The 15,360-nt window shown below is 34.2% G+C and overlaps 2 protein-coding genes across 2 annotated transcripts; both read left to right on the top strand.

Moving 5' to 3' along the window:
* Window positions 1-1,059: 1,059 nt before the first annotated feature.
* On the top strand, window positions 1,060-7,143 carry LOC25498184 (probable mitochondrial-processing peptidase subunit beta, mitochondrial). Its single transcript, XM_013593063.3, has 9 exons — window positions 1,060-1,858; window positions 3,209-3,373; window positions 3,534-3,671; window positions 3,765-3,916; window positions 4,005-4,113; window positions 5,008-5,106; window positions 6,271-6,336; window positions 6,599-6,706; window positions 6,796-7,143. The coding sequence occupies exons 1-9, from the start codon at window positions 1,184-1,186 to the stop codon at window positions 6,880-6,882; spliced, it is 1,599 nt and encodes a 532-aa protein (XP_013448517.1). The 5' UTR covers window positions 1,060-1,183; the 3' UTR covers window positions 6,883-7,143.
* Window positions 7,144-8,960: 1,817 nt separating this feature from the next.
* LOC25498182 (uncharacterized) lies at window positions 8,961-9,830 on the top strand. The gene has a single exon (XM_013593061.2). It carries the CDS (start codon window positions 8,961-8,963, stop codon window positions 9,828-9,830), a length of 870 nt encoding a protein of 289 aa, XP_013448515.1.
* The last annotated feature ends 5,530 nt before the right edge of the window (window positions 9,831-15,360 follow it).

Raw genomic sequence — 15,360 nt, 5'->3', positions numbered from 1 at the left:
CGCGGATGATATCTTATATGTTTCTGGTTGTGGTCACGTGGAGACAGCCAGTCATTTATTTTTATCTTATACTACATTTGCATCTTTGTGGCAGCAGGTGCGTGATTGAATTGGTTTTTCAGGAGTGGACCCTAACATCATTACAGACCATCTGGTGCAGTTTACTCATTTGGCAGGTGTTGGTAAAGCAAAAAGATCATTCTTGCAGCTTATTTGGCTGTTGTGTGCTTGGGTTTTGTGGAGTGAGCGTAACAACCGTCTTTTCAATAATTTTGTTAATATTGTCCCTCAATTGTTAGATAAGGTTAAATTGTTATCTTTGGGGTGGCTGAAAGCTAAAAAGGCTGTGTTTGTTTATGGTACGCAGAGATGGTGGTCCAACCCTTTTGCTTGTTTGGGGTTGACTACCTAGTGTAAACCTCTGTTTGTTGTTCCTTAAACTCTTGTATTTTTAGTAGTATCCTAGGCACACCTTGTGCTTGGATATTGCTGTTTGGTATGTTATATAATTTCATTTTGATTTCTTAAAAAAAAAAAAAAAGTTAATTTTTGTATTTTTTTAATGAAATTGTGCAAAAATGTGTAGAATATTGTAAAAAATATTAACCCAAAAAATTAGAATTTTTTAACAAAACATAAATTAATTATGAATATTTAACCGTCAAACATATAAAAATTTATATTAAATTCATGTTTTGTTAAAAAATTCTAATTTTTTTTGGAGAGTTTCTTATAATATTATGCATTTTTCTGCTCAACTTTATTCAAAAATATGTATTCTACATATGAGTTTACTTTAAGAGAGGGACCAAAAGTGAAGATGAAAATTTTTTAAGAGACTGAAAGTTGAAGGAAAATTTTAGAGGGACTAAAACAAAAAGTTGGTATATTTATAGGGACCAAAAACATATTTAACTCATTTATTTTTTAAAGAAAAATAGTTGGTTTAATTAACAAGGAAAAAAAGAAATCAAACATCTGCCATCTAACGCGAAGTACACATAAATAAATACACTAATTACACGATCTCTAGTTTTTTTTTTTTTTTTTGACAAAGTCTATAGCACATTCGGAATCACTCTTTTTTTCTCTTTCCCTTTCTCTATTTCATCGTTTTTCACACAACTCAGCTCATTCATTCACCAAACCAAACCCTAGCCACACACGGGCAGCCCTCTCCACCATGACGATCAACAAACTCCTCACCCTAGTCCGCCGTTCAACCCGGCGGACACCCATCCTCACCTCAATCCGATCCGCCACTCTCTCCACCTCCTCCGCCGCCCCTGTCACCCGCTCACCCCCTTCACCACCACCCTCCCCTCCACCTCCCAACGTCATGATCTACGATCGCTTAGCCGAATCCGTCAAACAAAAACTCCAACGCTTAGAAAATCCAGATCCACGTTTCCTCAAATTCGGTTCACCTAAACCCGAAATCCGTGACCACACACGAATCCTCGCCGCTCCTGAAACTCGCATCACAACTCTCCCTAACGGACTACGTGTCGCCACGGAGTCTAGCCTTAGTGCAATGACTGCTACGGTTGGGGTTTGGATCGATGCTGGGTCGAGATTCGAGACGGAGGAGAGTAATGGAACGGCGCATTTTTTGGAGCATATGATTTTTAAAGGGACGGAGAGGAGGAATGCGAGGGATTTGGAAGAGGAGATTGAGAATATGGGTGGGCATTTGAATGCGTATACTTCCAGGGAACAGACTACTTATTATGCTAAGGTTTCGCAAGGAGATGTGCCTGTTGCGTTGGATATTTTGGCTGATATTCTTCAGAATTCTAAGTTTAATGAGAATCGGATTAGTCGCGAAAGGGATGTTATTCTTAGGGAAATGGAAGAGGTATTCATTTGTTTTTTGAAATGTGTTAATACATGAAATTGAAATTATATGTTATGTGATTGTGTGAATTAATTTAACATGTTTGATGATTAGTTTTTTGTGAGTGATTTGGATTGCTTTATTTGAGCTTATCTATTGACATAAGTTTTGTGAGACTGTTTGGGAGAACTTATGACATTGTTCATCAACTGTTTTTAGCTTATGGAAACAACTTATAAGTTACTAACTTAATGCCTTATTTGAGCTTATTTATTGACCTAAGTTTTGTGATGATATGGATCAGTTTAACATGTTTGATAATTGTTGTGAGTGTTTTGTGGGATTTTGGGCCGGTTTGGATTGACCTATTTTTGATCTTATGCAAATATGTATTATTTACATAGCATGTCAAATGTAGTTTATGAAAAAACTAACTTATGAAGATACAATTTTTGTTAGTGAGAACTTGCAAATTAATATAAAAAGTTTATTTATTTGCGTAAGTTATTTTTCATAAGCTAAAAAATAAGCCAATCCAAACAACCCTTTGCTGAGAATATCTGACAGGTAAATCATGTTTTATGTGTTAAAGGAGGAATTTTTCTCACTCCAAAAGCACTATGGAAATGCACATCAATAAGAACAGTTTTTTCTTTTCCAATGAGTTAAAAGATAGATTTTTCTTTAAGGATGGGTATAAAAATCAGTTTTTTACACAACCTGAGTAAAAAACAGTTTTTTGTTGTTGTTTTAAGGATTTGTATTTCTAGAATCATGTGCAGATTTTAGGAAATGGCGGGCGGGTAAAGTTCCTCTCACCGGTTGTTTGTTGCATACAATAGTGTGCAAAACCATTATTTTTTGAAACATTTTTTATTTGGATGTGTAGAAGTTGTCTTGTTGGAAGTTAGGGGTCTAATACTCTTCCTCCCCCATTAACAACCGACTCACCGATATTTGTTGTAATAATAATAATTCGAATTGAACTTTTATCGACAATGTCGGGGAACAATCTCTTGTTGAATAGATGGTATAGTATCGCCCTCTGTAGTTTGGTTGAATGTGGACACAGGAAAATGTGTGTAGAAGCACTGGGGTAAAATATAGGTCATAATTCACAAGTATAGTCCAATAGATAAAGGTGGAGTAGACCAAAGAAAAACCTTCAAAAAGGATTTAGAAATCAGAAGAAAGGATTGTATTAGATTGAGTTTCAGGATATTTTATCATTTATATTTCTAAAAGATTATTATTAAGATAATTTTGTTGCTTTTGTTATTCTTTAGCAGCTGCCTATTTTCTCTTAATTTTCATATGTTTGGTTCTCATTCCTTTGCTGAAAGGTTTGTTAAATGGTATTGTTTTTTGTAGGTTGAGGGCCAAACAGAGGAAGTGATCTTTGACCACCTTCATGCAACTGCTTTCCAGTATACTCCCCTTGGCAGAACCATTTTGGGACCTGCTCAGAACATTAAGACAATCACCAAAGCTCATCTACAGGACTACATTCAGACACATTACACTGCTCCTAGGATGGTATGTAGATACACGATGCATCTGTGTCTTTTGTGTGTTGTTACTGATCCGTGCATAGTGTCCATAATTCTGAAAGCTCATTCTTTTTCTAACTTGTACTCTTAATATCTATATGGAAGTTGGCCTGATGTCTGTTTTCTGTGTGGGTCTGCTTTTCAAGGTGATAGCTGCATCTGGAGCTGTAAAGCATGAAGATTTTGTTGAGCAAGTGAAAAAATTGTTCACTAAGTTGTCAACAAATCCCACCACAGCAACTCAGTTGGTTGAAAAAGAACCTGCAATTTTTACTGGTTCTGAGGTAAGAATATTAATATTAATAATATTGACCATATTTGAACATGTCATTATAGTTAATTTATTGACCATGTTCATCTCATTGTTCTGAAAACAGGTTCGAATGCTTGATGATGATATTCCCCTTGCACAATTTGCAGTAGCTTTTGAAGGGGCTTCTTGGAAGGATCCAGATTCAATTGCTCTGATGGTCATGCAAGCAATGCTAGGTTCTTGGAACAAGACGGCCGGAGGTGGAAAACATATGGGGTATGCAACTTGATCACTCTCCACCCCCCATCCTTAAAGTAAAATACCCCTATACATTCTTTAATACGTGAATTTTAACTGTGAACAGTTCTGAGCTAGCACAGCGAGTTGGCATTAATGAAGTTGCAGAAAGCATGATGGCTTTCAACACCAATTACAAGGACACAGGTCTTTTTGGTATTTATGCTGTTGCTAAGGTAAGACATAATTTGGTTTTCTTAGGAGAGTTTTTCTAAACAACGTAGCACATTGGTACTTTATTTTTTAAAGCTCGCATGCGAACTCAAGAGCGAGACATGGAATGTCTGCTTCTGCCAAATCTATCCTTGTAGTTTTTCATAGATATACAGCGAAATTTTATTCTCTAGCTCTGTTGTATTAAACTTTTCAATTGGTCCTTTATTAGAAATTTTTAATATTTTAATAAAATTCTTAATAGTTTTTAAACAAGTCCTTATTTTTGTTAAATACTATAACCTATAATGGTCTATTGAATATAAGATCGCTGAATTTGTTAAATAACCTTTAATGATCCAACTTTTAGATGTATATGTGCAGTATACTTTAGTTAGAGTTGGTGATTGGAACTTGATTTTTTTTATCGGTTAAAAACTTTTGGACTATACTGACTTCAACATAAATTCAATGAAATTAATATAAAGACAATGCAATTTTAGTCAGACGTAATTTCTTTTCTCTTTTTATCCAAGGACTTCTACTTTAATTGAAATTATAAGGACTTGCAAAAAAAATTAAGCCAAATATAATACCATTTTGTTAAATTTCTTTCCTCCTTTTATCCAATTACTCAGCTTCCTTTTATAGTTATTAATTTTGAAAATATAAGGGTTAGTAGTGTCTTTCTATGCAATATGTGGTGGATGAATTAATAGTTTGATGTTTTTGTAAGCAGTATGCGTATGTCTCTCTATGCAATATGTAGTGGATGAAGTAATAGTTTGATGTTTGTGAAAGCAGTATGCTTATGTTGTGTTGAAGATAATAATGTTGTATGCATGCTCTAGCTCTACTAGCTTAGTTATTTATTCATCTTTTTAATCGCTTTTCCTCTTAATTTGTTGTGCTCTCAGCCGGACTGCTTGGATGATTTGTCATATTCAATAATGTATGAGACAACCAAGTTGGCTTATCAGGTTTCAGAGGATGATGTTACGCGTGCTCGCAATCAGGTAGGCTTCTATTTGACATAATAGTTTCCTGTAATTGAATATGACAATGGAATTCGGCTTATGCTTTATATTAAGAGATGCAATATGCAAAACTATCACATGCCAAAACAAAAAATTTGTTTTGGCATGTGATAGTTTTGCATATTGCATCTCTGGACAATCACCACACCTGCTGTTTTTTGACGAACTTATATATAACCTAAATTCAATACTTCCTCAATCTAATTCTTAGTTACTAGTTTCTTTAAGATAGGAATTTATGCGTAGACATGATTCAAATTTTCCCCATGATGATCGCATAAAGACTGAGTCATGACATAATGCCACCAAGTTTGAATGATAAAAATTACAAATAAATGGAATCAACTGACATTTATTGTCATTGGTCTTCATTTATGATGCCATATTTTGTGATCTTTCTTTATGAAACATCTGTGTGCAAATTAAATTAATTTATGGGGGATATGTATCACAGCATTTAACTCACATGAGCTGATAATTCAATTGGTTAGTGATCACGTTTGTGACCTGGCTGGTTAATTTTATTATCATCTTTCAGTTCAAGATACTGTATTAAAAGATTGCTTGAGTTGACCTTCCTGATTCATAGCTTATTGATATGTTACTGAATCCGGAGGTATAAAATGGGAATGTGCAACAGTATTTTAATCTCGTTATCATTGCCTTCCATTTTTCATGTCATAGTTGCTGTCATCGACTAAATTGAATATTGTTTTCATGCTCTTGATTTTGGCACAGTGAAAATAGTTTTCCAATTTAGTTGATGACAGCATTCAATGCTCTGTATTTGTAGTGCATTCAACTAAATTGGAGGTTCAATGCTCTATATTTGTAGTGCATTCAAACTAAATTTGTGATGGTTAACTTATGCCTTCAAAAGATTATTTACAGAATATGAAGGTTTGCATTCACATTCTCTAAAGCACAAACATTTACCCATGTAATATATAGCCTTTGGTATGCCCGGTAGTTCATTTGATTGTTCAATGTGCCTTCATACTCCTCAAACATCTATGCTGTTGTTTAACTATATTGCTTTATCACATATTTTTTATTGTAAACATTTTGATGTTGCTTTACTTTCAATTAATTTTCATCATGCTCTTGGTGCTATACATTCATGTTTAAATGTTTTATTTACAGTTAAAATCATCGCTTCTACTTCACATTGATGGAACAAGCCCTGTAGCTGAAGATATTGGTCGTCAGGTACCTTATGACCTTACATCTCTCTTTTAAAGAAAATAATGACATGAAAGAAAGTTTGTTGTGACTTCATTCTGTACTATTCTACAAGGACTTTCGGCTGATTTTTGATAAATGATATCACAATAATGAAAAAAGTTACCAGTTAGCAACTGACACTCTTAAACAATGAAACTTTTATACGATACTAGCATTGTTACTTGTTAGTGAATGTACACACTGCTACCATTTAATATTTTTTACTTATTTGTCCATCTTGATTCAGCTACTCACATATGGTCGAAGAATCCCATTTGCTGAATTGTTTGCAAGAATCGACGCTGTTGATGCCAGTACAATTAAACGTGTTGCAAACCGATTTATTTATGACAAGGTAATAAATAATAATTGAAATAATCTTACTCGGTAGTTGACACCAATCTTATTCAGAACTAATGGTCTTTTCATATGTCTGTCTTTCAGGATGTTGCTATTGCTGCCGTGGGACCTATTCAGCGTTTACCTGATTACAACTGGTTCAGACGCAGAACCTACTGGAACCGCTATTAGTTCATCTTAGTTTTGTGCTCAATTTAAACATAATGGAATGTCTGGCATGTTTTTGTTCAAATGTACTCCATATATGCCTTTGGATGGCCTGTTTAGGCCATCATTTTTCATTTATTTGTTATAGGCCTGTTTTTGTAATATTTATGCAATAATAAATATGCTGTTGTCAGTGATGTAAATGGCATCATTTCATACTCCCCTAATTCTTGTATGAATGAATATTGCATTGCCCTAAAGTTGCTTGGTTTCTCCCGAACTCCACCCTGGCTTCTGGTCTCTTTTGAGGTTTTAACTCATGATTTAGTGGTGCAGTTGGATGAAATCTGTGCACAGCATTTATGGTCAATCTGTCATTATTTTTGTTGGCACAAATAAAGTCTTTCTGGCCACTCACTTGATTATTGCGCTCTGATCTCTGACCTTCATTTACCCAACCAAAGGATTGACTTTGCTAAACTCAGCTTAACCGAAGTTTAATATGAAGTTGAATGTTTTGTGGTTAATTTGTTTAGAGTGGTATTGTTACCATCAAGATCAAATACTGATTTTTTCTCTCTCTCAATATACTTTAATCATCGCAATTCATATGTGAAATTTGCTAAGCTTCTGAAATTGCTTTCATGCGTATTGAAGATAATTTTGGACGCGTGAGAGCAATATCAGGAGTCATCTTGGACTTCTAGTTTGCGTTAACTACTTGCAAGCCACTATCATTCCTTGCATATTTCCTCTATCACAAAGTCTATTAACGGAATGGAAGTGATGTCTATTATCATCATCACCCCAAATAAAGGAGCTTTGAATTTCTTGCAAGGAAGATTTTGCAGTGGCGGTTGTCAGCATAGAATGAGTAGGAATCGCTTCAGTAACCGCCTTCGACAAAGTAATTATTCTCCTAGCAAAAGACAATTGTTAAGCTTTCCATTAAGCTAATTTAGACTTAACCTGCTCAATGAGATAGTTATATCCGACCTCCTTGGAGCTCTCCTCAACAAAGGAACACACAACTACTTTTTTCATTGGAAACCTGCAGTCCATAAAGGGTTCAAAAGTTTCAAAACATACCTAATATGTTCCTCCATTGCATGTGCAAAGAGAAACAAGTGATTAGCGAACATCAAATGTGAGATTAAAGGACCATTCCTCCCAACTTTCATAGGCTTCCACTCGCCTTCTTGGACTCCTTGAGTAGTAAGATAGAAACGCTTATTCATGCAAATAACAAATAAATGCAATGAAATAAATTTATTTCTAAAATAATTTTTAGGCTTTACTTTGTAGTTCGTGCACTTGAATTTTGAAAATCATCTTACATTAAATAAATTACTTACTTTCTTAAAGTACTTCTTTTTTAAGGAAAGGTATCTCTTTTAAACATAAGTTTTTTGTTCTTTCAATATAACAAATCACATGGTTTCTTTCACTATTCTTATATTTAAATACATTTAAATTGTATATATTCTTTTAACACTTTATATTACATAAACAATATATCATATTTATCACTTCTCTTTCTCTATTTTTATATCTCTAAAAATATAAATGAGTTTCAAATCTCTACCGATCTTTTTCTTTACCTCCATACCAATTGACCAAACATCTCACTTATATTAACTTTAATTTTAAACTTTTTTTTAAATAAAATTTGGAATATGTATGTATTATTAAAAAAAATTATAATTATAAATTTTGAATTAAATAGATAAATATTTAATTTATTTTTTTTGACAAAAAAAAAATGTTTAATTATTTATTAATACTACTTTTAAATTACATATTCCCTCTTGATGCTGCTCATATACTACTGGTAGTAATTAATACCCTACCCGAATCTAAATCAGTTTATCCATTCATTTTTATCCTGGATATGCCAAGCATCAACGTAACATAACTGATTAAGATAAAAATGAACACACGTTGAATGAATGAATCGAAAAACCAGTAATCACTTTCCCACGAATATTCTGCACCAAATTCCCACTATTCCATTTCTCACCCTTCAAAACCACAATCACCACCACCATTCTCTCTCAACAATCACAATTACCTCTCTTTTCAAATTCACCTCAAAAAAATCAATGGCAGTTTTCTCTAGAAACAAACGAATCACTAACCTCTTCAACAACGACGCCAGAGCTCGACTCATCATCGTAGCTGATCAAGACAAACTCAACTCTGGCGTCGTCGTAGAAGAAGGTATTTCACTTTCTGCTCTAGTGCATGGATTCCTCGAAGAACACACTAATGGCAACGATGACTCGGTGGCTAACGAGTTCGACTCAGATCGAGTCGACTCGTTCAACGATTTCTTAGCTCTGAAGAGGCTAAACGATGTGTTTTCAAACAATGCACACAGTTACAAAACCACGCTTCTCAAACACGTTACAGAAGCTTCAGAAAACTTCGCATTTTTTAAAGAGCGAAACGCTTCGATTTTTCGGCGAAAAGTGGCGGAGTTTTTAAGAGAGGAAGGCCACGACGCGGCGGTTTGCGTCACTAAATGGGAGCCTTACGACGGTGCTGTAACTGCCGGTAGTCATGAGTTCATCGATGTGGTGCAAACACGATCTGCCACTGCCACGTGGCGGTACTTCGTGGATTTAGATTTTCGCGCTCAATTCGAAATTGTGAAACCGACACGGCGGTACTCGGAGGTGTTGAATTTAGTTCCTGGAGTGTTCGTCGGTGGTGAGATTGAGCTGAAACGCACCGTTTCGATAGTGTGTGATGCGGTAAAGAGGTGTTTCAAGAGTAAAGAGGCTTCGATTCCGCCGTGGAGGAAGAACCGGTTCATGCAGAATAAGTGGTTTGGACCGAGTAAACGAACCGTTAATCCGGTTCAGGGAAAACCGGTGAGGGTGAACGGTGTTAGTTGTAGGTTGTTGGGTTTTGATGATGTGGTTATGGAGATTAGAAGGGGTGGAGGGGTTACTGTTCGTGCTAGATGATGATGGGAATTTTTTATTTGTTTGATGGAATTATAATTTTTTTTTGACAAGTGATGGAATTATAATATTAAAAAATAGATTATGATTTTGTTTTGACTTCATAAAATAATAAAATAAAATTTTGTATCAATTAGTAGAATTTTGCTAAATCCTTTTGGATATGATTTTTGAGTTTATATTAACACCTTCCAGTTTCAATCGGTTAATTGTGTAACATAAAAAAAAAAATTACTTTCTCCAGTCATATTAATTGACTTTTTAACAATTTTTTATCCGAGACTGAATTCTCTATAGTGATTGCAGGGTCTGAGAAAGTGTTTATTGATATAGATGCTCACGGACGGAAATACAATCCGGAGATATTCCAAAGGAAAATTCTTAATACACTATCTTCTATCTATAAATCCTTTTTGAAGAAACTAAATGCATCTTGGTTTTAGGAGTAAGACATAAGAAGTTGCCTCATATTCCATAAGAGTTGTGGTGATCAACTCCATCTACTAGCATAAAAACTATGTTGGTAGGTGGTTCATTGAAGAGTGATATATAAATAATTAGACGAGTCTTGCTAACCAGTGCCCTCATGGCATTGATTAAGGAATCTACAAATAGAAATTTTGTCTTGCAAATAAAATGTGTTACTTTTGATCAAGTAATTTTCTTAAAAACTTACTTATTTTGGATGTTTAGGACATTGGTTAACATTCTTCTAATTAGATAACTCCCTCCGTCCCATAATACATGACACAGTTGACCTATTACGCATATCAATGCATAATTTTGAGTTTAACTATTTTGAATAATATATTAGAAAAAATTATGAAAATTTGATATTTTGAAAATACTCATCAAGACGAATCTAACGACATCTTATTTATCTTTATATATTAGTAGAAAAATATAGTCAAAGTAAGATAGGTCAAAATTGCATATTTTCAAATGGGTCATCTATTACGGAACGGATGGAGTATATTTTAGGCGTTCAGTGTGCCATGAGGTCCGACTAACTCGGGTGAATCCCAAACACTCAACTGGAACTTTTTTTTAACATGATGTCCACATGCATTGTTTTGAATCATTTGTTCTTTGTTTTTGATATAGACTTTGACATCATTCTAGGTCCATCATCCTTAAGTTGAGCTGAATGCAACACAAGTTGAACTTTTTCAATTATTTGGAATCAAGCTAATGATATCCACTTAGGCTACAAATATAGCTTTACCTTTCTTTTTGAAAAAGTATTTGCAAAGCTAGGTGCAATTTCTTAACTAGTGGCTTCTTTTTGGAAGTGCTAGTGACTTATTAGCATAAGAAGTAAGAACAAACAAGACTCGATCACTTTTTCATTCGAGATATGATTCTTATATCAAAAAGGAAGGTGTATTAATTGATTATTTTATAATACATTAGGCCATGGGAATCTCTATTTTATATGCCCAAGGAAAAACTTATAAGTCGAACCTAACATTCTTCTTTCGTAAGTTTATTATAGTCTCTTGTTTTCGGGCAAATGATCTTTTATGAGTTTTTTCATAACTATTTGGTACATATAATAGATTTATGAAAGCAAAAACAAAATCTAAAAAAGCGTAACAATACGCCCATTATCAAGCATTACAATACGTGGGTGACAAAAAGACAAACAAAAATTGATCATTCACTTATAAAATTTTATTCGGTTGATTAATTAATGATAAAAAAATTCCATCCAATAAGGCTAATCAGGTATTGGCTCCTCCGGTGCATATGAATCATGATGGTCCTAATGTTTTGGGTGGGGAGGCACTAGTACTCGCCACTTCACGATTAAAAGTGCTTATGATCTTTCAACATGGAAACTCTCACCACAGTGAAGGGGATTGGCATATGATATGGGACTAGAAAGGTCCTCACAGAATCCAAACCTTTATGTGGACTGCAGCTCATGAGCGTCTCTTAACTAACTATCGTTGCAATAGATGGAGAGTTGGGATATCCCCCATTTGTCATGTGTGTAGGAATGGCGATGAGACGTTCATCCATGCCTTAAGAGATTGTGTTTATGCTACCCAGGTTTGGATTAGGTTAGTGGCTTCTATTCATGTTACTAATTTCTTTTCTTTGAATTGCAAGGATTGGATCTTCAAAAACCTCGCTCATCAAGGTTACAGAGTTCACACAGAGAACTGACGAACTACCTTCATGGCGACATGTTGGAACATTTGGAGGTGGAGAAATAAAAGTATCTTTGAGGAGAATTTTCATCGACCTATTAATCATATTCATTTGATTCTTGAGTTGGTTCGAGCCATTGAGAGGGGCGAGCGTCCTCACCTAGCAGGAGAGTTGAGACATCTTGACACTATCTACATTGGCTTAAAGAAACCAAATGAAGATTGGGTCAAACTGAATTGTGATGGAGCTTATAAGGAGACGTTAGACCTTGCAGGTTGTGGGGGCCTTATTCGAGACTCCAATGGTCAGTGGCTAACTGGTTATGCTAGAAAGATTGGTACTTGTGATGATTTTCATGCTGAGATGTGGGGCATGTATGAGGGGTTAAAGGTAGCTAGAAGACAAGGATTTCTACAACTCATCGTTGAAAGTGACTCCAAACAACTTGTGGATATGGTCACAGGCAACTGCAAGCTTAGTGGAGCTACCCCTGTCTTGATTCGTCATATCTGTGATCTCGTTGATCTTCCTTGACAAGTTCTTGTCAACCACACCTGGTGTGAAGGCAACAGAAGTGCATATTGGTTAACTACGTTTAGTCTAAGACAAGTTTCTTTTTCATCTATTATTTTAGACGCTCCTCCAAGGGAGCTACAAAGTATCATGTTTGTGGATATTTTTAGGGTTTGCATGTTTAGAAATATTCGTTTAATTTCGTAATTTTTCTTTTTCTCTTTTGGGCTTTACCCTCTCTTTGTACCAAAAAATAAAATAATTTTTTTTTGATAATTTAAAATTTTTTTAAGGCCGAATAGATCACAATATAAATTTTCCATTAAAAATAGGTTAAACTCCACTTTTCGCCCCCTAAGTTTCAAAATGTTGCGATTTTGGTCCCCTATTAAAAAAAATGGCAAAAGTGATCCTCTATGTTTAGGGAAATATGCTCTTTTGACCCCCTAACATAAGGGAAATATGTTTTTTGACCCCTTATCTTTACAAAATGTTGCGATTATGACACATTTTCTGGGACACGTGGTATCTTCTGATCAATTTTGGGATGAAAGGGGTCAAAATTGCTATTTTTTTTAATAGGGGGCCAAAATTGCTCGATGTGGTAGTGTACTAGGATGGTACAGGCATGCGAATTAAATATATAGAGAAAAGACTATAAGCTATGAAACATCATTTATTACAAAGTTTTTTAATGTCTGCAGTTTGTCTTTTACACAAAAAATTCTTAAGAGGCAAGCCACTCCCCTTTTTTTTTTGACAAAATAAAAGATATTCATTCATTCAAATTGAAAGAGTACATCGATATAATGCAAATTCGCTAAAAACAAAAAGGATGAATCATTGAACAGACTCACAACATTCATGTTAATAGCATAAAACGACAAAGTACAAATGTCTACACATATGACTATATTTAAATACATATCCAATGTTTGTTTGGTCGTACCATCAAGTTAGTTTGTGAGATTGACAAAGTTTATAGATGCTGAATCTTTGAAGTTTCCTTAAGTTGTTTTTTCCCATCATTCTGATTTATTCTAAATTTTTTATGTCCTTTTGCGAAATAGGAAAGGCACCGAAGATCACAAAACTCGCAGACATTGTTGGCGGAAAGATTGAATTCGGGATCCAGGCAAGAGTCATTAACTTATGGACTACTCCTGACCGTTTCAGCATTTTTTATGTATTATGAGCAACTCTCCTAAGTAATTGATTTGAAACAACTTGCAATCGATGCTGATGCTTTTTAAAATCATGTCAATTTGGTTTAGTTCAAATTGGAACTTAATATAAAGAATACATATACATGATATCAATTAATTGGAATGGAACTAACTGTGCAGATTTACTGAAACTTTTTTCTGTTAATAATATGGTCATCAAGAAAAGGCATGTTCACTTTATATGAAACACTATGTTTGGTTTTTATAGCCCTAAGTTTTTTTTTATTGAGTTTGTTTTGGTGGGATTTGACTTTTCTGTTCGGTTAAGCTAGCAATTAAGTGATGCTAAAAACACGTTAAGAGCATCACTAATGAAGAAATATATTTTAAAAAGTCAAAGTACACATTTTACCCATATTAATTGTTGTTGTTGCTAAATTCATTCCACTTATTTTTGTATATTTTCATCTGTATTTGACGCGTTATCTATAATGCAGATTTGGTCCAGACATCTGATTAGCTGAAGAGTTATGCATTGTCAGATATCGAGGCTTTGCTGCAATGTCATGGCAAAAGTCTTGATAATTACAAAGAAATGCCCAAGACAGATAGAGGATTGGTATCTGAGGTTCAAAATAGATTGATTTATGCGAGACACGTGCGATAGCGTGGGGTTGTTTACACCGAAATTTGGTAAACAATCGGTGGTTTAAAAATTATTTACTTGCAAGATCAACTAGTAAATCTTAAGAGCTTGTGCTTATTTATCTTTCGAAAATTGTGATATTCGTTCTTGAAGAACTTGATGAAAATAAAATTAAGTAAAAGGCAATCGAATTCAACCCAGTTGAATCCAATCGAAATATGATGCAAATAAAAGTAAATGAATTACTCAAAAGAAACAAGTAAATTGCAAAGACATTTAAAGAAATGAACTTAAATTGCATTGATTGAATGTAAGTTGGTACACAGATTCATACATTGCAACTTGTGACTCATTTCTCGATTCCATACGGATAATTTGAGCGTAAGTTTTGTATGATTGAATTGTGACCCTTTTTTCCTAAAAAAAATTACTATTTATACAAATAGAAATAACTGTCTAGATTTGAAAAACTATAACTGCAGAAAACTAACTAATCTTAGCCATACGATTTGAATTTCAAACGTATATCGAACATATCCGTTGGCACTTGACCTTATCCAGAAGATAACCGTTTTCGAAATCCTTTCACCCATCGAACGGAGACACGCGCCTTCGATCATCTTCAAGGAACACAATTTCGATAGAGATACAAGATCAAGTCCCTAGTTCTACTAGGTCAACCTCCTTTAACTGTATTAAATAATAGCCTTAAAAATATTTGGCCGATAGGGGTCAAGAGTCTAGTTCAAAGAAATTCGTTTACGAAAGTACTTACAAATCAATCACCCACCACTAAGTCATTCAATTTTTTTTAGTCCAATCAAAAGTTGGTCAAATAATAGAATCCAATTGAAATAATCAACACAAAAAATATATTCTCCTTGTAAAATTGATAGTTAAAAAATTGTTGTGTTTGAATTAAATTTTTAACCATATACACCATTTCAACTATCACTTTTGTTTATATTTATTTTTGTATTTCCATTAAAAAAAACTTTTATTTGTATTTTTTTTTGTACAAACTTTTATTTGTATTTTATTCTAGAATAAA

The sequence above is a fragment of the Medicago truncatula genome, chromosome 7 (assembly GCF_003473485.1).
Source record: "Medicago truncatula cultivar Jemalong A17 chromosome 7, MtrunA17r5.0-ANR, whole genome shotgun sequence".
Taxonomy (NCBI): domain Eukaryota; kingdom Viridiplantae; phylum Streptophyta; class Magnoliopsida; order Fabales; family Fabaceae; genus Medicago; species Medicago truncatula.
Note: the sequence above shows the minus strand (reverse complement) of the source record. Positions and strands in the feature narration are given on the sequence as shown.

What these genes read in the sequence shown, in the direction of transcription:
- LOC25498184 (XM_013593063.3), top strand. Translation starts at nt 1,184, where the DNA reads ATGACGATCAACAAACTCCTCACCCTAGTCCGCCGTTCAACCCGGCGG. An exon ending in TTCTTAGGGAAATGGAAGAG is followed by an intron (nt 1,859 to 3,208) that starts GTATTCATTTGT and finishes TGTTTTTTGTAG; the next exon opens with GTTGAGGGCCAAACAGAGGA. An exon ending in GTATTTATGCTGTTGCTAAG is followed by an intron (nt 4,114 to 5,007) that starts GTAAGACATAAT and finishes TTGTGCTCTCAG; the next exon opens with CCGGACTGCTTGGATGATTT.
- LOC25498182 (XM_013593061.2), top strand. Translation starts at nt 8,961, where the DNA reads ATGGCAGTTTTCTCTAGAAACAAACGAATCACTAACCTCTTCAACAAC.